The sequence below is a fragment of the Schistocerca serialis genome, chromosome 1 (assembly GCF_023864345.2).
Source record: "Schistocerca serialis cubense isolate TAMUIC-IGC-003099 chromosome 1, iqSchSeri2.2, whole genome shotgun sequence".
NCBI lineage: Eukaryota > Metazoa > Arthropoda > Insecta > Orthoptera > Acrididae > Schistocerca > Schistocerca serialis.
Window position 1 is genome coordinate 229,677,151 of NC_064638.1, and position 27,656 is coordinate 229,704,806.

The 27,656-nt window shown below is 40.8% G+C and overlaps 1 protein-coding gene across 2 annotated transcripts in view; it reads left to right on the forward strand.

Moving 5' to 3' along the window:
• The window catches only part of LOC126466493 (alpha-mannosidase 2), a 201,713-nt gene that overhangs the window by 104,014 nt on the left and 70,043 nt on the right, over nucleotides 1–27,656 (forward strand). For both annotated transcript variants that reach the window (XR_007585984.1, XM_050096391.1), the window contains exons 10-11: nucleotides 1,472–1,656; nucleotides 1,796–1,972. Coding sequence is in view for 1 of the 2 variants with exons in the window: in XM_050096391.1 (XP_049952348.1) it covers nucleotides 1,472–1,656; nucleotides 1,796–1,972 (362 nt within the window). In the remaining variant the exon portion in view is untranslated. The remainder of the gene's footprint in view (nucleotides 1–1,471; nucleotides 1,657–1,795; nucleotides 1,973–27,656) is intronic.

A 27,656-nucleotide genomic window follows, 5' to 3' on the forward strand; every position in this document is an offset into this window, starting at 1 on the left:
CTTTTAATTTATTTACTGACGCAGAGGTTTTGGCGCCAGTATTTATCTTTGTGCCTACAAACCCTACATACAGGGTGTTACAAAAAGATACGGCCAAACTTTCAGGAAAAATTCCTCACACACAAACAAAGAAAATATGTTATTTGGACATGTGTCCGGAAACGCTTACTTTCCATGTTAGAGCTCATTTTATAACTTCTCTTCAAGTCACATTAATCATGGAATGGAAACACACAGCAACAGAACGTACCAGCGTGACTTCAAACACTTTGTTACAAGAAATGTTCAAAATGTCCTCGTTAGCGAGGATACATGCATTCACCCTCCATCACATGGAATCCCTGATGCGCTGATGCAGCCCTGGAGAATGGCGTATTGTATCACAGCCGTCCACAATACGATCACGAAGAGTCTCTACATTTGGTACCGGGGTTGCGTAGACAAGAGTTTTCAAATGCCCCCATTAATGAAAGTCAAGAGGGTTGAGGTTAGGAGGGCGTGGAGGCCATGGAATTGGTCCGCCTTTACCAATCCATCGGTCACCGAATCTGTTGTTGAGAAGCATACGAACACTTCGACTGAAATGTGCAGGAGCTCCATCGTGCATGAACCACATGTTGTGTTGAACTTGTAAAGACACGTGTTCTAGCAGCACAGGTAGAGTATCCCATATGAAATCATGATAACGTGCTCCATTGAGCGTAGGTGGAAGACACTAAAATGAGCTCTAACATGGAAATTAAGCTTTTCCGGACACATGTCCACATAACATCTTTTCTTTATTTGTGTGTGAAGAATGTTTCCTGAAAGTTTGGCCGTACCTTTTTGTAACACCCTGTATATTTGATGGCAGAAGTTAGTTGTGGCGGTACATACCGACATTTTTCAAAACTTTCTCTTACTTTGCACTCGATTCTAAGCCGCAGGCGGCTTTTTGGATTACAAAAACTGGGAAAAAGGTGTAGCTTAGATTCGAGTAAATACGGTAATATTGAGGAAAAGAAATATCAAATAAGAATGAGGAAAAGCAATCACTCATGTCCGGGTGATTTATGGATCCAATGACAAGCATAACAGCTCAGAATTTGTGTTTACCATTGAGCTTTTCCTCTTTTCCGAGTCTAATTGCATTCTCTTCTGTCTTGTAATGTTGATTAAACCTGTGATGTGCTACTATAACGAGATGATGATAACCTTCAAGTGGCAATTTCCTACTGAAATCTGTAATTTTTATTTGTAACTATACAGTAAAGAAGAATAAATAAGCCTTGATCATCAAAAATCAAAAGTGATTGCTGTACACTCCAATATGACTGTGTCAAGTTGCACCACATTTTCATCTTGGAGATATATTTATTGGAGCTTGCTGATACTGTTTCTTTAATTTGGCGACATTAATGTTATGTGATGATGATGATGATGATCAGTGTTTAAAGCTTACTTTGTTAAAACAAATGACATTTTTCCATAGGCACAATTTGGAACTCTTCAAGACTATTTTAATGCTGTACGTGAAGAAAGTTCCTTCCAAAACTTCCCAACTTTGTCAGGAGATTTTTTTACATATGCAGACAGAGATGATCACTACTGGAGTGGGTACTACACATCAAGGCCATTTTATAAACGAATGGACCGTGTCCTAGTATATTACTTACGGTAAGGTTCATAGCAGTTGAACAAATGCATGCTTCCTGATTCTGCTAAACAGCAGATAAAAAAATTGATAGTCTCTTTCTTGTTACTGTTTTGCCAAAGATTTTGTAAACCATGTATTGGAACTCTGCCATTCTTTCAGAGCAGCAGAAATAATATTTGGACTAGCATGGGGCAGTAAGAAAGATTCGTCAGACTGGCCAAGTACTGCGCATACCCAGCTAATTACTGATGCTCGACATAGTTTGAGCTTGTTCCAGCATCATGATGGGATCACTGGAACTGCCAAGGACCATGTCGTTGAAGATTATGCAAAGAAGTGAGTAAAAAATGTAGTGGAGGTTAAATTTTAATTTAAGGCTGTGTTTCTCGGGTACAGAGTTCCTTTAAATGAGGGCATAAAAATTGTGTGTGTGCATGCACAAAATTTCACAATTTCAGTGTTGCAGTACTGAGGTGCACTTTGATAATGACATTCACACTAGCTTATTTGTTTCTCTTTATAGAGCAGAGCCAGTATTTGAACCTAAATTTGAATGTTTATATGTCTTTATGCAATGCAGACTTATTAGACACAGGAGGGATAATGGATTAGGACAATAATCTGTCTTATAGGCTATTACATTAATAATCCCTGTTGATTTTTCATTCCTTGTTTTAGTTATTGCTGTTTCCATCTCATAGAATTGTGTCAAGTAGAGAAGTTATATGAGAAACCAATCCTACTATGCGTGTCAACAGGGTGCTTGAAATGTTTTTCTGTTTTCAGGTCTGGCAAACTACTAAAAGAGAGAAAGTAATTGAAGAAAATTCGAACATGTTGTCACTCCTTGAACACACTTCCAACTACCAAGCCCACACTTTTTTTATAAAGTTTAGAGTACAATGCCAGCTTATGGTATTAACTTTAACCTGTTAATGGAAAATTACACACAGTTTGTTGTGGATTGTACACTCACTCAGTACTTTGCAAATTGATCACTTTGCACTATTACTTTACAGTACACCAACGTGGATTTAACTTATTCAGAAAAAAGTCAGAGCTTACATTTGTCTTCACAGTTCGTCCGTTAACACTTTCAGACACTCTGTGATCATTTTAAGGCCACAATTCCTCAAAATTAAAACATCTTTTCAGAGCTCAGTGGTAACACATCTGGCAACCGCACATTGGTTTTGGCAGTTCCGTATGTTCATCTTCTAAGACAGTGAGTTTCTTTCTTTGTGCACCTACTTCCACCCCAAGCTTTTTATTCTCCTGTTTGACAGGATATCTACCTTTTAGTCACTGGCTACTGTTACAGGAAAATAGTTTTGTTCCTAGCAAGACTTCCGCTGATGTAGCCTTTCCTCGATCCTGGTCATGTAAATCAGTGTTTCACACTGTAAGACATTCCGAATGGCAAGCGTTAGTGCCCAAGTGCATAATGTCAAAATTCTGAGCTCCTCCTTCACTGCTGGTACAATTGTGTGATAACCTTGTGTATTTTGCTTGGATCTTGGCCTGGCCATATCTCTCATGAGAGATGATTAATCCTGCACCATGCATTGGTAAAATTGATGTTTTGCCAGTAACACACTACGACAATGTAGTGACTTCATGTGCTGTCCACTGTTGTTACCACACTGCTCTTTCAACTAAGTTCCATCACATCTGCAAGTTATTTTCTCCTATAAGTCTCAATTTTGGCACCATTTCTTGTTTTGTCTATAGTAGTTTAGTCGTTTTAATAAAAATGTTGTTTTCTTAATCATGTGCGGCCATTGATCTTTCTGCAGTACCCACTTGCCTCATTTTACAATTTTGTAATTAGCTTAGCGAGTTAGATGGGGAGACATTCCCACACCAGTGACCTGATGATAAATTCAGATAACGTAATTTACAAATTTGGCATGTTGTTGGGCATCTCGTTCCATTAGGCATGTGTGCCGACTCCCGCACTTGCACCATACCATCAGCTTCTGTATCTGTATTATGGACACTACTGTGCTTCATGCCACAACCTAGTTCCCTCGTGTGTTCCTTGTGTTCACCCCTTGTGCAGCCTAGTGACCATGGCTTTCAACACCGGTCCAGCCAACACCTCACTGCACACTGTTTCTGTTCCAGGGCCTCATAAGAGCATCGCCAACCTGACTGTGTGCCTCATGGCACTGAACACTGTAATGCCAACCTGCGTGTGCAAGTCACTGCGATGTGACCACAGGTGGCCAAGGCCCTGTTACTGGACTCCACACCAATGCCCACATTGGCTCTTGCATCTGCATATGCCACCACCACTGTTCCTCCCTGCATTGACGTGCTGATACCCAATCCCTTGCCTGCTGCTTGCTCTCGCTCTGACCACGCTGCAACTCACATGCCGCCTTTCAACCCTCGACCAGCACTTGTGCTTTTCCTTAGTTTACGTCATCTTTGCTGGCTGTGGCATCACCAAGGATGCCACCAAGTTCGCTGTGGTCAGGAGCCATCATGAGGTGACATATGCAGTGGAGGTCTGCGATATTGTCTCGTTGCCCCCAACCCCTGACCGCTACTAGACACTTCAGCACTGCTTCGTGACACAACTCATGTTGTCTGATATAACAATTCCAGCACACATTGTGTTGGACAGTTTCCTGTGCAAGATCTGGTTGGCTCACCTCCCAGCCGTGATACAGCCAGCTGTGGCGTTGCACGCTGACCTCTCCTTGACTGACAGCATCAGCCTGCCGACAGGGGACACGAGATGCTGCCCTCTTGCATGCAACTGCTGCTGCCGTGTGCCAACTGCACTCCCATGCAGTGCTGTCAGGGGTTCTTTGGAGGTCCATCATTTAATTGTCGACTACGTTCACACCACTCTGGGACCACCTATCTTCTGCCGGCCACAGGCCTTACCATCAGACAGATTCAGGATAGCCAAGGCAGAGCTCGATGAGCTGCTCATTGCCATTGTACTGTGACCTTTCAAGAGTCTTTGGGCATCTACCCTTCACCTAGCCAAGAAGAAATACGAAGTGCTTACCAGAAACTAAACACCCATACCTTCCATGATTGGTGCCACTCCTACAACAATGCGCTGGTTGGGGCTACAATCCTCAGCACAATTGACAATGCCAGTGCTTTCAACCAGATTCTGGTTGCACCTGAGGACATGCAGAAGACTATCATCATCATGACATTCAGCTTCTATGAGAAGCCTGCATGACATTATAGCATCCGTGATGCTGCCAAAACGTGGCAGTGTTTCGTGGCCAGCATCTTGCGAGGCCTGTCGTGTTGTATCAAATACTTGGATTTCATAATCATTTTCTCCACGACACCAGAGGAACACTGTGAGCACCTCCGTGTGATTTTTAACACCTCCAGGACACCGGCATAGTTGTCAGCACAGCAAAGTCCATTTTTTTATGCCAGTGAGGTGACATTCCTGGATCATCCTCTATCTGTCATAGGCTCACATCCCTGTCCTGACGAGCTCCAACATGGAGACCACAGCTCTTTAGGGGATACGTGTGTGATGTGCATGAAACCTCAAGCTATTGCAGCCTTTCTTCTCTCCCAAACTGCATTCCCTTCCCCATGTGCACTCCTTCCCATCCTGACTACTCCTCTTCCTGTCCTGCCCCTTCCCCACCTCTTTCTCCCTCAGTGTTTCCTTTATGATGACCCAGCTATTCTCTTTGTTCTGCTATTCTTTTTTAGTCTTGCATCTCATGTTTCCACTCTCCCATTTTTGTTTTGTTTTTTCTGGTCTCCCATGGGATATGACCTCTCTTTTTAAATTCTGTTTCCATAGTTTGAGCCATTTGGGGAAGAACTCTCTCCCAAGCATCTTGGCCTTTCATTAAAAAAAGTCAGTATTAGTGGAATAACACAGTAGACGATGAAGTTTTGAATAATAAATTAATGGCAAAATACTATCCTCTTTGTGTACTATCATTTGCCAAAATCTCATTTGAATATCACAAATTGTTCATGAAATATGAGGAATGTTGTGGATATTACATTCTGATTTTATTGCTTGCATGACGTTATCGCAAATAAGTGTTCTACATCAGATCGATTTTCTTAAGATTGGTGACATTTTGAGACCTTTACTCAAGACTAAAAGAAATTGATATTTTTACTAAATTTCATATGCAGCAGTGTGTTATGTAATATGCACCATATGCAAAATTGTAGTGACTCCTATTTTTCATTGACAAGTTTTTTGAATTTCTCGCAGTGTTGTACTTCCCTTTCAATATCACAGTAACTATGACCGTTAATGAAATGGTCTTCACATCATCATGAAGCTGACATATAAATCTGTACGTAAGGGGGGGGGGGGGGGGGGGAGAAGAGATAATAGTTTCTGTAAAATTATTTGAGAAAGATTGCAGGGTGTGTGCCTAGATTCTGTCACCACCAACCGGCTGAAAGGTGGCAAACACTCTCCCCTTCCAAACAAATGAATGAACTCACCCAGCACTTTGGAAGAAAACTGGTCACTGTGCATCGGCCACCGTATACTGCGTGGACTCTTTTATCATGGTGGATGCTCTGCACATAAAGCATGCTAAGCTCCATATTTCTGGCTGCTCTTCTGTGGCTGTCTCCCTCTGAGTTCCAAGTTTTTACCTCCCTTGGCCTTCCCCTCCATGGCCACGTCTTCGGAGGAGGACCAGGTCTACTGGCTTGGGATGAAACCCTCTCTCCATTACTTGGTTTGTTTCATGATAGACAAGGAGACTTTTACTGCCACTAAACCACTTTTTTTTCAGCATCTCCAGAACAGGAAACCTGTTAACTTGTGTTGGTTGTGGGACACATGCTCTGCGGACCTCAATGCTGCTCATTCTCTTTTGATCCTGATGTTGCTGTGACTTGCTCTCTTCCTTATCACACTTTCTCTTGCTATTTGAAGGAGAAGAAGAAGATGCATAAGTCTCGGGACGAGGCACCTGACATTTCACATGTCGCCCCTCCTTCTCAATTGAGATCTGATCTTACATTCGTGGATGTCATCCGTCTTTACCAGTGATGGACACTGACTGGGCACAATGACTGATTCTGGCCCATTCGACATCCATCTGACCTCTTGTACTACTCACCCCCAATGGAAGTAATATTTACTATTGTCACTTTCCAGAATGGCAGTCTCTTCTTTCTCTCTACTCTGTGGCTTGTGTTGTACTGCAGGGTTCTCATTTTGTCGATACTCATTTGCTGACTTTTCATGGTTTTCCAGTCCTTCTGCCAGAACTGGGTCGGCCCTTTGCGAGCCTCTGATAGTGTCTGTACGTTGGTCTGCATGGACATTGTTAGTGCCTGGATTCCTCTTCATACTGCACTGGAAGCAGTGGCTGTTTGCATCTGTTTAGACTCTGTGGTAAAATATGCAAATGTTACCTCACCCCAGACCAGCCTCCTATTCGTCCTGCAGTTCTTTCCCTCTTTCGACAGCTCCCTTCCCCCTTCCTTCTCCTCTGTGGGGTGGTACGGTGAGCATTGACCGGGCCAAGATTGTTGAAGACCGGCTGGCAGGGATTGATCTCCACCTGCTCAATGCTGGAGCCTCGAAACACTTTAGTGTGCTGCATGGCACTTTCTTGGCCAGTGATCTTTTCATCTGTAACCCTGTATTCTTTGCCTCTGTTCAGTGGGGAGTCAGGATGATTTGCACAATAGCAATCATTTTGTAATCATCTTATCTTTTCTTCAGCATCATTCGCCTGGTCATACTCCCACGTGGGCCTTTACTGATGTGGATTGGGATGAGTTTTCCTCAGTTGCCGTCCCAACCACTCCACCACACAATGGTGTTGATGAGTACGAATGGAGTTTGATTGACATTATCCTTTCATCAGCTGCTTCAATGGAAATTGCTGCAGTTATTAAAGACCACCATCGTGTCCTCCAACTCTACAAACAGCATCCATCTCTTGACCACCTCCTGGCCTTTAAATGGCTTCTTGCCTGGACTCGTTGCCTTCTTAAATGCCAGAAACAGATTTTATGGGAATATAGGGCTGCATACTCCCTCGCCGTAGGTATAGGCAAAGATCAGGTGCATTTTTGGCAACCATCACCCTTTAGGTGCCTCAGAAATTCTCCTGAATGGTACTGTCTTCACCAGCCTGGCCTCTATTGCTGAGCATTTTGCTCGTCATTTCGCCCAGATTAGAGCATTGGTCCAATATCCACTTGTGGTCTGTCTTCTCAAACAGTGTCTGGGATGACTCCCTTTGTTTCATTCCCTGCTGCCTGGAGCATTGTAAAGCACTTTTTAGCAAATGGGCATTCACCATTGGTCTTACTATCTGTCCCAACACAGTTCCTGCGCTGGACTGGGTGGATAACCAAATACTTCAACAAGTAGGAGTTGGTAGCCAGCGTCATATACCCACCCTTTTTAATTGTCTTTGGAGTGAAGGGGAACTCCCTTTCCAGTGGCGAGAAAGTTTCACTATTCCAGTTTTGAAATTGAATGAATTGCTTCTTCAGATGGACAGCTATTGTCTGTTCAGTTTAACCAATGTACTCTGCAAGTTACTGAATGTATGAAAGTCTATGAGTGTATTGGGTCCTTGAATCCCTGGACGTTTTGGATTCGACCCAAGGTGGTTTTCACCAAGACCGCTCTATTGCAGTTAATTTAGTCCACCTGGAGTCTTGCTATCTGAATGGCTTTTGCCCGCATCAACACCTTGTTACATTCTTCTTAAATGTGCATAAATCTTATGATACCATTTGGCTTTATCACATGCTTGCCATCTTACATGAGTGGGGCCTCTGTGGCCCCACTCCTCATTTTTATCTGGAACTTTCTTTTGTGTTTCACTTTTCAGGCACAGACTGGCACCTCCCATAGTGCCTCCCATATACAGGAGAATGGTGTTATTCAGGGTTCTGTTTTGAATGTCCCTCCCTGTTTGTTGTTGTTGTTGTTGTCTTCAGTCCTGAGACTGGTTTGATGCAGCTCTCCATGCTACTCTATCCTGTGCAAGCTTATTCATCTCCCAGTACTTACTGCAATCTACATCCTTCTGAATCTGCTTAGTGTATTCATCTCTTGGTCTCCCTCTACAATTTTTACCCTCCATGCTGCCCTCCAATGCTAAATTTGTGATCCCTTGATGCCTCAGAACATGTCCTACCAACTGGTCCCTTCTTCTTGTCAAGTTGTGCCACAAGCTCCTCTTCTCTCCAATTTTATTCAATACCTCCTCATTAGTTATGTGATCTACCCATCTAATCTTCAGCATTCTTCTGTAGCACCACATTTCGAAAGGTTCTATTCTCTTCTTGTCTAAACTATTTATCGTCCATGTTTCACTTCCATACATGGCTACACTCCATACAAATACTTTCAGAAACGACTTCCTGACACTTAAATCTAAACTCGATGTTAATAAATTTCTCTTCTTCAGGAATGCTTTCCTTGCCATTGCCAGTCTACATTTTATATCCTCCCTACTTTGACCATCGTCAGTTATTTTGCTCCCCAAATAGCAAAACTCCTTTACTACTTTAAGTGTCTCATTTCCTAATCTAATTCTCTCAGCATCACCTGACTTAATTCGACTACATTCCATTATCCTTGTTTTGCTTTTGTTGATGTTCATCTTATATCCTCCTTTCAAGACACTGTCCATTCTGTTCAACTGCTCTTCCAAGTCCTTTGCTGTCTCTGACAGAATTACAATGTCATCGGTGAACCTCAGCGTTTTTATTTCTTCTCCATGGACTTTAATACCTACTCTGAATTTTTCTTTTGTTTCCTTTACTGCTTGCTCAATATACAGATTGAATAACATTGGGGACAGGCTACAACCCTGTCTCACTCCCTTCCCAACCGCTGCTTCCCTTTCATGTCCCTCGACTCTTATAACTGCCATCTGGTTTCTGTACAAATTGTAAATAGCCTTTCGCTCCCTGTATTTTACCCCTGCCACCTTTAGAATTTGAAAGAGAGTATTCCAATCAACATTGTCAAAAGCTTTCTCTAAGTCTACAAATGCTAGAAATGTAGGGTTGCCTTTCCTTAATCTATTTTCTAAGATAAGTCGTAGGGTCAGTATTGCCTCACGTGTTCCAACATTTCTACGGAATCCAAACTGATCTTCACCGAGGTCGGCTTCTACCAGTTTTTCCATTCGCCTGTAAAGAATTCACGTTAGTATTTTGCAGCTGTGACTTATTAAACTGATAGTTCGGTAATTTTCACATCTGTCAACACCTGCTTTCTTTGGGATTGGAATTATTATATTCTTCTTGAAGTCTGAGGGTATTTCGCCTGTTTCGTACATCTTGCTCACCAGATGGTAGAGTTTTGTCAGGACTGGCTCTCCCACGGCCGTCAGTAGTTCCAATGGAATAATGTCTACTCCGGGGGCCTTGTTTCGACTCAGGTCTTTCAGTGCTCTGTCAAACTCTTCACGCAGTATCTTATCTCCCATTTCATCTTCATCTACATCCTCTTCCATTTCCATAATATTGTCCTCAAGTACATCGCCCTTGTATAGACCCTCTATATACTCCTTCCACCTTTCTGCTTTCCCTTCTTTGCTTAGAACTGGGTTTCCATCTGAGCTCTTGATATTCATACAAGTCGTTCTCTTATCTCCATAGGTCTCTTTAATTTTCCTGTAGGCGGTATCTATCTTACCCCTAGTGAGATAAGCCTCTACATCCTTACATTTGTCCTCTAGCCATCCCTGCTTAACCATTTTGCACTTCCTGTCGATCTCATTTTTGAGACGTTTGTATTCCTTTTTGCCTGTTTCACTTACTGCATTTTTATATTTTCTCCTTTCATCAATCAAATTCAATATTTCTTCTGTTACCCAAGGATTTCTACTAGCCCTCGTCTTTTTACCTACTTGATCCTCTGCTGTATTCACTACTTCATCCCTCAGAGCTATCCATTCTTGTTCTACTGTATTTCTTTCCCCCATTCCTGTCAATTGTTCCCTTACGCTCTCCCTGAAACTCTGTACAACCTCTGGTTTAATCAGTTTATCCAGGTCCCATCTCCTTAAATTCCCACCTTTTTGCAGTTTCTTCAGTTTTAATCTACAGTTCGTAACCAATAGATTGTGGTCAGAGTCCACATCTGCCCCTGGAAATGTCTTACAATTTAAAACCTGGTTCCTAAATCTCTGTCTTACCATTCTATAATCTATGTGATACCTTCTAGTATCTCCAGGATTCTTCCATGTATACAACCTTCTTTTATGATTCTTGAACCAAGTGTTAGCTATGATTAAGTTATGCTCTGTGCAAAATTCTACCAGACGGCTTCCTCTTTCATTTCTCTCCCCCAATCCATATTCACCTACTACGTTTCCTTCTCTCCCTTTTCCTACTCTCAAATTCCAGTCACCCATGACTATTAAATTTTCATCTCCCTTCACTACCTGAATAATTTCTTCTATCTCATCATACATTTCATCAATTTCATCGTCATCTGCAGAGCTAGTTGGCATCCCTCCCTGTTTAGTGGCTACCAATGGTCTGGTGGTGGCTGTGAGGTCTATGGTATCCCCCTCTTTGTATGCTGATGATTTTTGCATTTACGTTTTTTTCGTTGATAAAGGGCATTCCTGAATGCAGATTGCAAGGAGCTATACACTGAGTACAATCTTGGGCTCTCACACATGGCATCTGTTTTTCAGCTGCCAAGAGATGCCTTATGCATTTCTGTTGTCACCTTACATTCAAACCCCATCTTGGTCTGTACCTTGATGGCCAGTACCTCAATGTGGTGGACTCTCATCAGTTTTTGGGCGTGGTCTTTGATGCCTCGTTGACATGGCTTCCCCATCTTCGTCAACTCAAGCAGGCATGTTGGTCACACATCGATTCTCTTTGATGCCTCAGCAACACCAGTTGGGGCATGGACTGCTCCTCTCTGATATGGCTCTACACAGAATTTGTCCAATCTAGCCTAGATTACGGGAGTCTCACATATGGCCCCGACAACATATTTGACATTACAAATGCTAGACCTGATACGTACTCGTGGGGTACGACTGGCAACTGGTGCCTTTCAGACTAGCTCTGTGATCAACCTCCTAGCAGAGGGAAGAGTTCAACTGATGTGGGTTCTGCGCCAACAACAGTCGATTGCTTATATGTTACACATCAGCTACTCTCCGGAGCACTCAAACTACTGTGTCTTCTTCCCAGATATGGAGATCCACCTCCCACAGTGGCGGCCCAGGTCTGGGATTATGATTGCCATCTGCGTCCAGTCCCTTTTCTCTTAACTACAGCTTTTTCGCTCTACCATCTCTTCTCCGGGCTCGCTCACGTACACCTCTGTGGTGCATCCCCTGTCCACATCTTTGTCTTGGCTTATCACAATGTCTGAAAGATTCGCCTCATCCAGAGGCCCTCCACTGCCAGTTCTTCTCCATTTTCAGGGAATTTTGGTGTTCAGACTTAGTACGTATTGATGGCTCAATGGTTGCCTCTCTTGTACTCTAGAGCATATCTGTTCCTGCACTGCTAAGCCCTTCCACATCTGTAGTGACTCTTTGAGCTGTTTACAAGCTATTGACAATTTTTGCCCACGCCATCCCTTTGTCTTGACTCCAGGATTCCCTTTTTGCCCTCTTACATTGTGGACTCATTGATTGTCTTTGTCTGGATCCCGGGTCGTGTTAGGATCCCGGGGGATGAAATCTCTGACATGCTGGCCAAATTGGCTAATGGCAAGCCGCCTCTTGAGATTGCTATTCTGGAATTGGATTTTTGATTGGTATTATGCCGTCAAGTTCTAAGGATTTGGAATACGGAATGGTGTACTCTGACTTTGCTGACAAACTATGGACAGTAGAGGAGACCATGAATTTTCAGAGGTCCTCCACATGATTCTCTCCTAAGGAATCCATCGTCCTTTGCCAGCTCTTCATTGGCTGTACTTGGCTGACTCATGGTCAACTCCTCCATCATGAGAATCTGCCCCACTGTTGTTGTGGTGCTTGTTTGACTGTGGTCCACATTTTGCTGGACTGTCCTAACCTAGCTGCCCTGCGACAGACTCTTAATCTTCCTGAATCACTACACTGGTGTTAGTGGACAATCTCTCAGCAGCTGACCTTCCCCTTCTCATGTGTTCTGTTTGGCTAGATGTTCCTCCTGTGTTTTCTTGTGCTTCTATTGCCCTGTCCATGTTGCTAGTCCTTTCTGGGTATTGTTGGGTGAGGTACCTCTGGTTAGTGACAGAGTGTATGTTACCCATTGTACTTTCTGCCTTTGGAGGCGTCTGGCTGCTCCCTGGACAGGGCACCATGCCCTCCCTTCTTCCTTGTTCCTTTCTTTAGGATTTGTTGACCTTTAATAGACCTCAGGGTTTTCTTCCCTTGGGGTTTGCGCTCTATGCCCATCTTTGCTGTGTAAGTTTGTTGACATATGAGAGGCACTAAAATATTTTCAGCCATCACTGGAGGCCTGTCACTTCACGGTCTTTACCGACCACAAGCCTATAACGTTTGCCCTCTCGAAAGACTATGATGAGTGCTCCTCATGTCAGTTCCGGCAACAGTTGTTCATCTCCCAATTTACTGTTGCCATATGTCAAGTCTCTGAGATTGACAACTTCATTGCTGACTACCTCTACATGTACATCTGCACTGTGCAAACCACTGTGAGGTGTGTGGCAGAGGGTACATCCCATTGTACAAGTTATTAGGGTTTCTTCTCGTTCCACTCGTGCAGAGTGCGGTAAGAAGGATGCCGTAGTTATTCTAATCTTATCCTCATGATCCCTATGTGAGTAATATGTAGGGGGTTGTAGTATATTCCTAGTCATCATTTAAAGCCGGTTCTTGAAATTTTGTTAATAGACTTTCTTTGTAGATTTTTTTTGGAGAGGATCCAACATCAGCAAAACACAATTTTTCTTTTTATTCCCGAGATATGTTTCCAGAAGTTTCAGCATCATCACTGTTTTGTTTGTTCTCCTCTTCACAGAATGTGGATTTCCTGGATTATGTGTAACTCATTGTAGTTATTTTGTTTCACATTTTTGATGGTTTCCCCATTTTCTTCACTGTGAAGGCCCGCACTAAGTGACTTTTTATATCACTGTTTACAAGCTACAGACTTACTGTCCAGCCCAGTGTGTAAAGCAGTGTTTTGCATGCGTTTCACTCAGATCTTGCTCTGATCATATATTTTGAGTGACTCTTAATCCTGTGCCTTGTGTTGGAAAAATTGGTTTTGTGCAAGTGCTCTGGGACGAGGTAGTGACTTTTTTTGCTGTCCACTATTCTTACTGCACCGCTCTTTTACCTAATGACATGACATTTGTAAGTGACTTTCTCCTATAACTGTCAATTTTGAGACCATTTCATGTTTTGTGTGTAGTAGTTCAGTCATTTAATAAACATGTTGTTTTATTAAACTTGAGTGGCCATTGATCTTCGTGCAGTATGTACTATGCTGTATTTCACAGTTTTGTGCTTATTTTAGTAAGTTAGATAGGGAAACATTCCTACACTCTCACAATATCCAAGCCCCAAATATTGTAGCCTCCAGAATGCAGTCCATTTTGCTGTACAAAATGCACGTGGAGGGGCTCTCTATTGGTTGGCTAGGTCCTATCATAGTCTGCAATTCTCACGGTCCTGCATCTTCTACTTTGCCAAAACACACTATCACCTCTTTAGATCAATTGATTAAATAACTAATGAACACAGCAATATTTTGCTGTTGCTAAATTTTTATGGGGAGTGGTTATATGTTCTAATCTGGGGTATCCTTGGGAATTATGTTTGGATGCAAATTTCGGCTCCTTGTTGAGACTTCATCCCCTTTGAAGGTATAGAACTCAAAATTGTAATGAATCCTATAGGGTATAAATGAAAAAGTCTCCTTTGTTTTTGGTTGTTATTGTTTTCAAGTTTTCTAAAAAAAGTCGTGCGAAATACATTTACAAAACTTAACTATATAGAACATATTTGTTTTGAAGACCTTGTAGTTATCAAAAATCTTCTTAGGTGACTGACTGTCCATGGCTGTGAAGATTTTGAAAAATTATATTTTCACCATCAGCTGTACAATTGTACATTTATTTATTAAAAATTTCTTACTTTGGTCATAGCAGTTCTAAAACTAAGTCTACTACACCATTTTACATAAATTTAATTTGAGAATCTTCACAAAAATCATGCTGTATATGAAGTTCATTCCAAGTAACAAGCTTACGTCATTTTAAAATACTTCAAATTATTTAGAAAAACTTTATTTGTGCACAACATTAAAGGTTTTTAAATCCGCCTGCATGAACTATGGACCTTGCTGTTGGTGGGGAGACATGCATGCCTCAGCGATACAGATAGCTGTATCGTAGGTGCAACCACAATGGAGGGTTACATGTTGAGGGGCCATACAAACATGTGGTTCCTGAAGAGGGGCAGCAGCCTTTTCAGTAGTTGCAGGGGCGACAGTCTGGATGATTGACTGATCTGGCCTTGTAACATCAACCAACATGGCCTTGCTGTTCTGGTACTGCAAATGGCTGAAAGCAAGGAGAAACTACAGCCCTAATTTTTCACGAGGGCATGCAGCTTTACTGTATGGTTAAATGATGATGGTGTCCTCTTGGATAAAATATTTCGGAGGTAAAATAATCCCCCTTTGGATATCTGGGTGGGACTACTAAGGAGGATGTCATTATCCGGAGAAACAAAACTTGCGTTCTGCGGATTGGAGTGTGGAATGTCAGATCCCATAATTGGGCAGTTAGGTTAGAAAATTTAAAAACAGAAATGGATAGGTTAAAGTTACATATAGTAGGTATTAGTGAAGTTCGGTGTTAGGAGGAACAAGACCTCTTGTCAGGTGAACACAGGGTTATAAATACAAAGTCAAGTAATGGTATTGCAGGAGTAGGTTTATTAATGAATAAGAAAATAGGAGTGTGGATAAGCTACTACTAACAGAATAGTGAATGCATTATTTTAGGCAAGATAGACACGAAGCCCACACCTACCACAGTAATACAAGTTTGTAGCCAACTAGCTCTCCAGATGATGAAGAGATTGAGTAGAAGACAAATGGGCAGCTTTGAGAGATGAAATAGTGAAGGCAGCAGAGGATCAAGAAGGTGAGGGTTAGTAGATCCTTGGGGAAGATCAGTTTGGGTTCCGCAGAAGTGTTGGAACACACAGGGGAATACTGACCCTACGACTTACCTTAGAAGATAGTTTAAGGAAAGGTAAACCGAAATTTCTAGCATTTGTAGACTTACAGAAAGCTTTTGACAATGTTGATTGGAATTCTCTCTTTCAAATTATGAAGGTGGCAGGTGTAAAATACAGGGAACGAAAGGCTATTTACAATTTTTACAGAAACCACAAGGCAGTTATAAGAGTCGAGAGGCATGAAAGGGAAGCAGTGGTTGGGAAAGGAGTGAGACAGGATTGTAACCTATCCCAGATGTTATTCAGTCTGTGTATTGAGCAAGCAGTAAAGGAAACAAAAGAAAAATTGGGAGTAGCAATTAAAATCTACAGAGAAGATATAAAAACTCTGAAGTTTGCCAACAACATTTTAATTCTGTCAGAGACGCAAAGGACCTGGAAGAGCAGCTGAATGGAATGGACGAGCAGCTGAATGGAATGGATGAGCAGCTGAATGGAATGGACGAGCAGCGGAATGGAATGGACAAGCAGCTGAATGGAATGGACAAGCAGCTGAATGGAATGAACAGTGCCTTGAAAGGGTGATATAAGATGAACATCAACAAAAGCAAAACAGGGATAATGGAATGTAGTCAAAGTAAATGAGATGATGCTGATGGATTTATATTAGGAAATGAGAGACCTAAAGTAGTAGATGAGTTCTGCTATTTGGGGAGCAAAATAACTGATGATGGTCGAAGTAGAGAGGATGTAAAATGTAGACAGGCAATGGCAAGTAAGGTGTTCCTGAAGAAGAGAAATTTGTGAACATCGAGGATAGATTTAAGTGTCAGGAAGTCTTTTCTTTAAGTATTTTTATGGAGTGTATCCTTGTATGGCATTAAAACATGGACGATAAACAGTATAGACAAGAAGAGAATAGATGCTTTTGAAATATGGTGCTACAGAAGAATGCTGAAGATTTGATGGGTAGATCATGTAACTAATTAGGAGGTATAGATGGGTAGATCATGTAACTAATGTGGAGGTACTGAATGGAATTGGGGAGAAGAGGAATTTGTGGTACAACTTGACTAGAAGAAGGGATCAGTTGATAGGACAAGTTCTGAGGCATCAAGGGATCACCAGTTTCGTATTGGAAGGAAGTGTAGAGGGTAAAAATCATATAGGGAGACCAAGAGATGAATACACTAAGCAATTCAGAAGGATGCAGGTTGCAGTAGTTATTCAGAGATGAAGAGGCTTGTACAGGATAGAGTAGCATGTAGAGCTATATCAAACCAATCTCTGGACCGAAGACCACAACAACAACAACAACAAGAAGTTGTTTTATCTCATCAACAGTGTAGAGTGTGCTTTTATAACATAAATCACTGCCCTTCAAAAGTCTTCCTATTCTTTTCGTTTTGTTGTAAATTTGTGGTACAAATATGAATCCATTTCTACCTCACATTTCACACGTTGAGCAATTTTCGTCACATCATTATGGCACCTTAGTTGTGTGGCATCCATAGCACTTCACCTTCCTTTCAGATAATTTAAGAAAGTAATTATTTTACTAAATTTACAATATAACTTAGTTACCACTGTTTATCAATTTCTTCTCTTAAGGTTGTGCACAGTCACTATATTGTAGGCAAGCAGTAGTGCCACTCAGACTTCTTTACAATATAAAACTTTTTTGGCCAAAAACAAATTAGGTTACACCCAAAATCATGATTTTATTTACAAAATTCTTTACATCACTCTCTTCTAGTCTCACTCTCTCCAGCTTTTAAGATTGGTTCCACATTCCTACCAGAACCTCAAAGTCACTGTCTGTTTCTATAAACAGTATCTTCTCTGCTTATGGAAACAAAATACTTTTGTTCCCCACCACCATGTTTTGTACTTCAAAATTTGGCGACTACCTCAGATTTGGCCACTCTCTATTCTTCCAACACATCTTATATCATTCGCATTATTTCTTCTCATATTGCATCCACAGTTAGTATCAATATACTGATAATGTCTTTTACGTGTCACATCTGGTATTATTTACTTCATTGCTTCCAAGCTCCTGTATATATTGACCATCAAAACACTACACCTCTCTGCATCAGTAATCTCTTACAACTTCACTATATAGTCAGTTACTTTTTGCACTAACTGTTGTCTTTACTTATTCTCTTTCACGAAATCTGATACTATCTTCTTGCATCAGATTAGGCTTTCTTTTTATAATCTATTTTTCGTTGTTGTACCCCCAGATAATGAAGAGTATTAAAAATGATAGATGTAGCTCAGAAGAGGAAGACCGACAACTCTAAAAAGAAGTTAGGTGGTATTGTCAATAATTGGAGCACCTGGAAATCATCAGTCACCTAGCATAGCATAGAGTACCGTGCCCTCTGGGGTCTTGCCCTCAGCTTCTATTCTTGATGCACATCCTCTTTAGGTCAGTGTTATTTTGTAATAAAATATGTTTTTGTGATTTCCAGGTATCCAAACTGTATATATTTGGTTATGGTTTTTCAACTACTGTGTATGGTTCTCATCAGTCAAGTTTTTTGTTTCTCAAGTTCTCTTTTTAGATTTTTCTCTTGTTTTTGCAAAAATGAGATCGAAAGCTCATCGGATGTGCCCTATCACTCTTCTGTTCCATCTTTCTAATGCCTTTTTTAAAAAAAATTCCCAAGTTATTTTTTCTTTTTGAGCATGAGCTGCATCAGCAGTAGCCAGAAATTCAATCAGGTCAAACAATAAGTTATTTGACACATCAACTTACACAGAGCAAAGCCTGTTGTTTCATGCTTCAGGCAGTTGAAACTTCCTCTGAATATTCTAAATATTGCACCCATGTAGCGTGTTTTCAAAGGCAATATATGTGACATAAACTGTTAAGTTCATTCATGATTCTCAGCTTGTGTGAATGTGTGTGTGTGTGTGTGTGTGTGTGTGTGTGTGTGTGTGTTTCCTTCTGATGAAGGCTTTGGGTGAAAGCTAATGTGTAAGTATCTTTTCATTGTGTGTGTCTGCAACTTAATGTGTCATCTTTACAGGAAGTAGCAATATACCTTTCCCTTATGTTGTTGATATTCAAACTTGGAGTTTTCATTGTTTCATTCATGATTCTCTCACATGTATTACCTTGTGGAGGGGAGATACATGGAAATTTTAATGTGTTCTGTATTTTGCTTTCCAAGCATTCCTTGGACTACTTCGAAAGAAACTTGAGACCATTGTCTGATAATATTGCTTTTGATACACCTGTTTTAACAAAATAATCCACTCAACATTTATCTATCAACACTTTAGCTGAAGATTTTCTAATAGAGTACAATTTCACAAATTTTGTCAAATCTTCCGCCAGAGCAAAAACATTTTCACACCCTCCTCTAGATACTGGCAATGGTCCAAAGAGATTAGCAGTCACCAAGTCAAGTAGTCTGTTTTGTGGCTCTACACTGTACATTTGTCCTTGCATTATCTTATTATTTGTTCTAACCTTCCGACATCTGTTGCACATTTGTGCGCTTTTTTCATAGGCCACCACATGTTGTTGAATATGGCTGTTTCACATAGTTTTGCTATACATTTCCTTGCCCTGTAATGACCAAACTTATTGTGTACATAGTCAATACGCAGATCACTTGTTAACCAGGAAAGCAAATTTTCCATTGGCTTTTAATTTTTTTTACTCCAGCCAAGGAAAATGCCTTTGTGTATGTGATAATCACTATATATACATTGAGTGACCTTTAAGTTATATCTGACTTAAGTGTGTTTTGAATCAAGATCCTCACAGCTTCTTTATGCTTTTCAGCAATTCATACTGGTTTTTAGAAAAATTGTGTGTCTTCCTTGGTAATCAAATGACATTCAAAGTTGCTTACTAAACCTGGTTGAACTGAAAAATAGTTTTTGTGCAGAAACAATACTCTTTTTAATTCTATCTTCTGGGTTTTCTCCAATTCATGAATGTCTACCACTTTTTTGTATATTTTATTTTTGTCTGCCAGCAATTCTTGTAGATCCATCCTTATTTCCTCACCACATTCATTATCTCCCCCTAGAACTCTTCCTTTTTTCTACAGTGCCTTATAGGAATATTAACCCTCCCGTTAGTTGTCAGTTACTTTTCCTTGAAAGTGGTACAATTACTTTTCTCCCACTTGTTTCCAAAACACAGAATTATCATTAAAATTCAATATTCCTTGAAAAACTCGACATCCATTAACATATCAACAATTAAACCCAGAATTATAGGATAGTTCTAATACAGCTGGATATCGTTTATTTTTATAGGCAACATTACTTCATGCTAACAAGTTTCTTTACCTTTCCTGTGGCAACAATTATTTGAATACATAAAACAAGTGTTATACCTTATCGGGTAAAGTATCTAGCCATTTCTAATGGAACAAAGATCATTGCCATTATTATGGCAACACTGCACTTAGTCACCCTTTACCAACATTTTATCACTGGATGGCTGGACTTTTTGCCACTATTATTGATATCAGATTCTTCCAGTAAATCATGCATGATTTTTCTTCTCTCAAAATCTTCTCCATGTCTGGAGATTACACATATGTTTGTAGGATTGCTGTCACTACTCACTTGCTTGACAGGAATCAGTTGTCCCACTAATGACAAATTAGATGCGTCAAGAAATCTGTGATCTCTCTCCGAATTTCCTCAAATTCATTTTTTGACTTTATCCTCCTACACATTTCCACTTGTTAGCTACCATCATCATGGTCGTCCCCTATCTGCACTTTTCCCTCTCACACATGTAAATCATTCTTAACTGCCTTCAATGCTTCCTTCCTATTTCCCTCATGTAGATACTGCAACCTTTAATTCTCTGTGCTCTCTCCTGCTTCTCAGTAAGATTCTTTGACCTTCTCACTGCACACGTTTTCCCATTTATCAGAGTCTTCATCATTCTCAGTAAAACCATCTAACAAATTCTCTGTACTGCAGTGTTTACTTCATCCATTTTTATTCAGAAACTCTTCTGAGCTCTCATTAAACATGATGATGATGATGATGATGATGATGAAGTCCCATACTCCTTGACAGAGCGTAGGGGACGATGCGGGAGACCCGCACCGCTGTACTAGGCAAGGTCCTAGCGAAGGTGGCTTGCCATTGCCTTCCTCGCATACTGTAATTTTACTGGTCTTATTTACTTAATTTGTATCCCTTCCATTATCATGTTTTGAATGGCATTACTGTATTATTACTGTATTTAAATGGATTCATTGCAGGGTGTACAGACAGGGAGTCATACGAAATAATTTTGAACTCATTTTCTGAAAACTGTTTTGAACAGCTAGCTCAACAGCCCACATGTAATGGATATATCTTCTACATCTACATCTACATCGATACTCCGCAAATCACATTTAAGTGCCTAGCAGAGAATTCATCGAACCTCCTTCACAACTCTCTATTGTTCCAATCTCGTATAGTGCCCAGAAAGAATGAACTCCTATATCTTTCTGTATGAGCTCTGATTTCCCTTATTTTATCATGGTGATCATTTCTCCCTATGTAGGTCGGCGTCAACAAATTATTTTCACCTTCGGAGGAGAAAGTTGGTGGTTGGAATTTCGTGAGAAGATTCCATAGCAATGAAAAACTTCTTTATTTTCTGATGTCCAGCCCAAATCCTGTATATTTCAGTGACCATCTCTCCCATATTTCGCAATAACGCAAAAGTGCTGCCCTTTTTTGAACTTTTTTGATGCACTCTGTCAATCCTACCTGGTAAGGATCCCATACTGCACAGCAGTATTCTAAAAGAGGATGGCCAAGTATAGTGTAGATTGTCTCCTTAGTAGATCTGTTACATTTTCTAAGTGCCCTCCAATAAAATGCAGTCTTTGATTAGTCTTCCCCACAACATCTTCTAAGTGTTCCTTTCAATTTAAGTTGTATGTAATTGTAATTGCTAGGTATTTAGTTGAATTTACGGCCTTTACATTTGAGTAATTGAGTAATTTATCATGTGACCAAAGTTTAATGGATTCCTTTTAGCACTCACATGGATGACCCCCCCCATGAACCATGGACCTTGCCGTTGGTGGGGAGGCTTGCGTGCCTCAGCGATACAGATAGCCGTACCGTAGGTGCAACCACAACGGAGGGGTATCTGTTGAGAGGCCAGACAAACGTGTGGTTCCTGAAGAGGGGCAGCAGCCTTTTCAGTAGTTGCAGGGGCAACAGTCTGGATGATTGACTGATCTGGCCTTGTAACAATAACCAAAACGGCATTGCCGTGCCGGTACTGCGAACGGCTGAAAGCAAAGGGAAACTACAGCCGTAATTTTTCCCGAGGGCATGCAGCTTTACTGTATGATTACATGATGATGGCGTCCTCTTGGGTAAAATATTCCGGAGGTAAAATAGTCCCCCATTCGGATCTCCGGGCGGGGACTACTCAAGAGGATGTCGTTATCAGGAGAATGAAAACTGGCGTTCTACGGATCGGAGCGTGGAATGTCAGATCCCTTAATCGGGCAGGTAGGTTAGAAAATTTAAAAAGGGAAATGGATAGGTTGAAGTTAGATATAGTGGGAATTAGTGAAGTTCGGTGGCAGGAGGAACAAGACTTCTGGTCCGGTGACTACAGGGTTATAAACACAAAATCAAATAGGGGTAATGCAGGAGTAGGTTTAATAATGAATAGGAAAATAGGAATGCAGGTAAGCTACTACAAACAGCATAGTGAACGCATTATTGTGGCCAAGATAGATACGAAGCCCACACCTACTACAGTAGTACAAGTTTATATGCCAACTAGCTTTGCAGATGACGAAGAAATTGAAGAAATGTATGATGAAATAAAAGAAATTATTCAGATTGTGAAGGGAGACGAAAATTTAATAGTCATGGGTGACTGGAATTCGAGTGTAGGAAAAGGGAGAGAAGGAAACATAGTAGGTGAATATGGATTGGGGGACAGAAATGAAAGAGGAAGCCGCCTGGTAGAATTTTGCACAGAGCACAACATAATCATAACTAACACTTGGTTTAAGAATCATGAAAGAAGGTTGTATACATGGAAGAACCCTGGAGATACTAAAAGGTATCAGATAGATTATATAATGGTAAGACAGATTTAGGAACCAGGTTTTAAATTGTAAGACATTTCCAGGGGCAGATGTGGACTCTGACCACAATCTATTGGTTATGACCTGTAGATTAAAACTGAAGAAACTGCAAAAAGGTGGGAATTTAAGGAGATGGGACCTGGATAAACTAAAAGAACCAGAGGTTGTACAGAGATTCAGGGAGAGCATAAGGGAGCAATTGGCAGGAATGGGGGAAATAAATGCAGTAGAAGAAGAATGGGTAGCTTTGAGGGATGAAGTAGTGAAGGCAGCAGAGGATCAAGTAGGTAAAAAGACGAGGGCTAGTAGAAATCCTTGGGTAACAGAAGAAATATTGAATTTAATTGATGAAAGGAGAAAATATAAAAATGCAGTAAGTGAAACAGGCAAAAAGGAATACAAACGTCTCAAAAATGAGATTGACAGGAAGTGCAAAATGGCTAAGCAGGGATGGCTAGAGGACAAATGTAAGGATGTAGAGGCTTATCTCACTAGGGGTAAGATAGATACTGCCCGCAGGAAAATTAAAGAGACCTTTGGAGAACCACTTGTATGAATATCAAGAGCTCAGATGGAAACCCAGTTCTAAGCAAAGAAGGGAAAGCAGAAAGGTGGAAGGAGTATATAGAGGGTCTATACAAGGGCGATGTACTTGAGGACAATATTATGGAAATGGAAGAGGATGTAGATGAAGATGAAATGGGAGATATGATACTGCGTGAAGAGTTTGACAGAGCACTGAAAGACCTGAGTCGAAACAAGGCCCCGGGAGTAGACAACATTCCATTGGAACTACTGACGGCGTTGGGAGAGCCAGTCCTGACAAAACTCTACCAACTGGTGAGAAAGATGTATGAGACAGGCGAAATACCCTCAGACTTCTGAATATAATAATTCCAATCCCAAAGAAAGCAGGTGTTGACAGATGTGAAAATTACCGAACTATCAGTTTAATAAGTCACAGCTGCAAAATACTAACGTGAATTCTTTACAGGCGAATGGAAAAACTGGTAGAAGCCGACCTCGGTGAAGATCAGTTTGGATTCCGTAGAAATGTTGGAACACGTGAGGCAATACTGACCCTACGACTTATCTTAGAAAATAGATTAAGGAAAGGCAACCCTACATTTCTAGCATTTGTAGACTTAGAGAAAGCTTTTGACAATGTTGATTGGAATACTCTCTTTCAAATTCTAAAGGTGGCAGGGGTAAAATACAGGGAGCGAAAGGCTATTTACAATTTGTACAGAAACCAGATGGCAGTTATAAGAGTCGAGGGACATGAAAGGGAAGCAGTGGTTGGGAAGGGAGTAAGACAGGGTTGTAGCCTCTCCCCGATGTTGTTCAATCTGTATATTGAGCAAGCAGTAAAGGAAACAAAAGAAAAATTCGGAGTAGGTATTAAAATTCATGGAGAAGAAATAAAAACGTTGAGGTTCGCCGATGACATTGTAATTCTGTCAGAGACAGCAAAGGACTTGGAAGAGCAGTTGAATGGAATGGACAGTGTCTTGAAAGGAGGATATTAGATGAACATCAACAAAAGCAAAACAAGGATAATGGAATGTAGTCTAATTAAGTCGGGTGATGCTGAGGGAATTAGATTAGGAAATGAGACACTTAAAGTAGTAAAGGAGTTTTGCTATTTGGGGAGCAAAATAACTGATGATGGTCAAAGTAGAGAGGATATAAAATGTAGGCTGGCAATGGCAAGGAAAGCGTTTCTGAAGAAGACAAATTTGTTAACATCCAGTATTGATTTAAGTGTCAGGAAGTCATTTCTGAAAGTATTCGTATGGAGTGTAGCCATGTATGGAAGTGAAACATGGACGATAAATAGTTTGGACAAGAAGAGAATAGAAGCTTTCGAAATGTGGTGCTACAGAAGAATGCTGAAGATTAGATGGGTAGATCACATAACTAATGAGGAAGTATTGAATAGGATTGGGGAGAAGAGAAGTTTGTGGCACAACTTGACCAGAAGAAGGGATCGGTTGGTAGGACATGTTCTGAGGCATCAAGGGATCACCAATTTAGTATTGGAGGGCAGCGTGGAGGGTAAAAATCGTAGAGGGAGACCAAGAGATGAATACACTAAGCAGATTCAGAAGGATGTAGGTTGCAGTAGGTACTGGGAGATGAAAAAGCTTGCACAGGATAGAGTAGCATGGAGAGCTGCATCAAACCAGTCTCAGGACTGAAGACCACAACAACAACAACATGGATGACCTCACACTTTTCGTTATTTAGGGTCAACTGCCAATTTTCACACCATTCAGATATCTTTTCTAAATCTTTTTGCAATTGGTTTTGATCTTCTGATGACTTTATTAGTCAATAAACGACAGCGTCATCTGCAAACAACCTAAGACGGCTGCTCAGATTGTCTCCCAAATCATTTATAAAGATAAGGAACAGCAAGGGACCTATAACAGCGCCTTGGGGAACACCAGAAATCACGTCTGTTTTACTCGATGACTTCCCATCTGTTACTACAAACTGTGACCTCTCTGACAGGAAATCACAAATTCAGTCACATAACTGAGACAACATTCCATAAGCATAGTTTCACTACAAGCCGCTTGTGTGGTACAGTATCAAAGCCTTCTGGAAATCCAGAAATACGGAATCAATCTGAAATCCCTTGTCAATAGCGCTCAACACTTCATGTGAATAAAGAGCTAGTTGTGTTTCACAAGAATGATGCTTTCTAAATCCATGTTGACTGTGTGTCAATAAACTGTTTTCTTTGAGGTAATTCATAATGTCCAAACACAATATATGTTCCAAAATCCTGCTGCATATCAGTGTTAATGATTTGGACCTGTAATTTAGTGGATTACCCCTACTACCTTTCTTGAATATTGATGTGACCTCTGCAACTTCCCAGTCTTTGGGTACGGATCTTTTGTCAAACGAATGTTTTTTTTTATGATTGTTAAGTATGGAGCTAATGCATCAGCATACTCTGAAAGGAACTTGATTGGCATACAGTGTGGACAAGAAGACTTGCTTTTATTAAGTGATTTATGATGCTTCACTACACTACACTACACTAGACCTTGCAGCCACAAACAGACCAGACCTTACTGAGAGTGTCAGTGTAGAGATGAGCATTAGTGTTCATGATGTCATTATAGTAGTTACGGTTACAAAAGTTCTCAGTCAAGAAGGCAAGGAGTGTGTGCCTCCTAGAAAGAGCAGATAAGCAGCTGTCAGCATCTCCCTTAGACAAAGAACTGATATCACTTAGTTCCTGTGAGATGGATGTAGAGGAATTATGGGCAGAGTTTAAGCATATTGTAAATCATGGCCTGGAGAATTGTGTGCCAAGTAAGTTAATTAAGGAAGGGAAACACCCACCATGGTTTAACAATGAACTTTGGAAAATGCTGAGGAGGTAAAGGCTGTTGCACTCTCAGTTCAAAAGAGAACATACAAATGATGACAAGCAAAGGTTGGTAGAGATTCTTATATCTGTGAGAAGATCTGTATGTGAAGCATATAACATCTACCACCATCATACCTTAGCAAAAGATCTGGCAGAGGACCCGAAAGAATTCTCATCCTATGTAAACCTGCTAAGCAGATCTAAGGCTACCATGCAGTCACTCATTGACCAGTTAAGTGTGGCATTTGAAGATAGCAAAACAAAAGCAGAAGTTTTAAATTTCATGTTCAAGTTTTAAATTTTGGGATTAAGAAATTGTTCACACAGGAGAATTGTACAAAAATACCGTCATTTGACTATCAAACAGGCTACCGTATGAAAGACAGTAATAAGCATCCCTGGCATTGAGAAAGAACTGGAATAGTTGAAAACAAATAAGTGACTAGGTCGGGATGGAATGCTAGTTCAGTTTTATGAAGAGTACTCTCCAATATTGGCACCTTATGTAGCTTGCATTTATTGGAAATCTCTTGCCCAGCGCAAAGTCCCAAGTGACTCCGGTATATAAGAAAGCTAAAAGAATGGACCCACAAAATTACAGACCAATATCCGTAACTTAAGTTTCCTGCAGAATCCTTGAACATATTCTCAGTTATATATAATTAATTTTCTTGAGACTGAGAAGCTTGTGTCCACAAATTAGCATGGTCTTAGAAAGCATCACTCCTGCGAAATGCATCTTGCCCATTTCTCACATTATATGTTGTGAACTATGGATGAAGGGCAGCAGGCATATTCCACATTTTTAGATTTCTGGAAAGCATTCTGCATGGTGCGCCATTGCAAACTGTTAACAAAGGTAAAAGTGTATGGAATAGGTTCCCACCTGTGTGAGTGGCTCGAAGACTTATTGAGTAAAAAATTATGGTTGTTTCTTGATGATGCTTTGATGTACAGGAAGGTATCAAAGTTGAGTATACAAGAGTAGTTCTAGTTAATGTGATAAACGGCAGCTGACTCTAAATGTCGGAAAAGTGTAAGTTACTGCAACTGAGCAGGAAAAACAAACCCATAATGTTTGGATACAGCATTAGTAGAGTTCTGCTTGACACAGCCATGTCATTTAAATATCTGGGTGTAACATTGCTAAGTGATATGAAATGGAATGAGCATGTGAAGATTGTGGTAGGGAAGGTGGATGGTCGACTTATGTTTATTGGGAGAATGTTGGGAAAGTGTGGTTCTTCTGTAAAGGAGACTGCATATAGGGCCCTAGTGCAACCTGTTGTTGGGTACTGCTCGAGTGTGTGGGATCCGCACCAGGTCAGGTTAAAGGAAGACATTGAAGGAGTTTGTAGTTTATTGCTAGGTTCGAACAACACACAAGT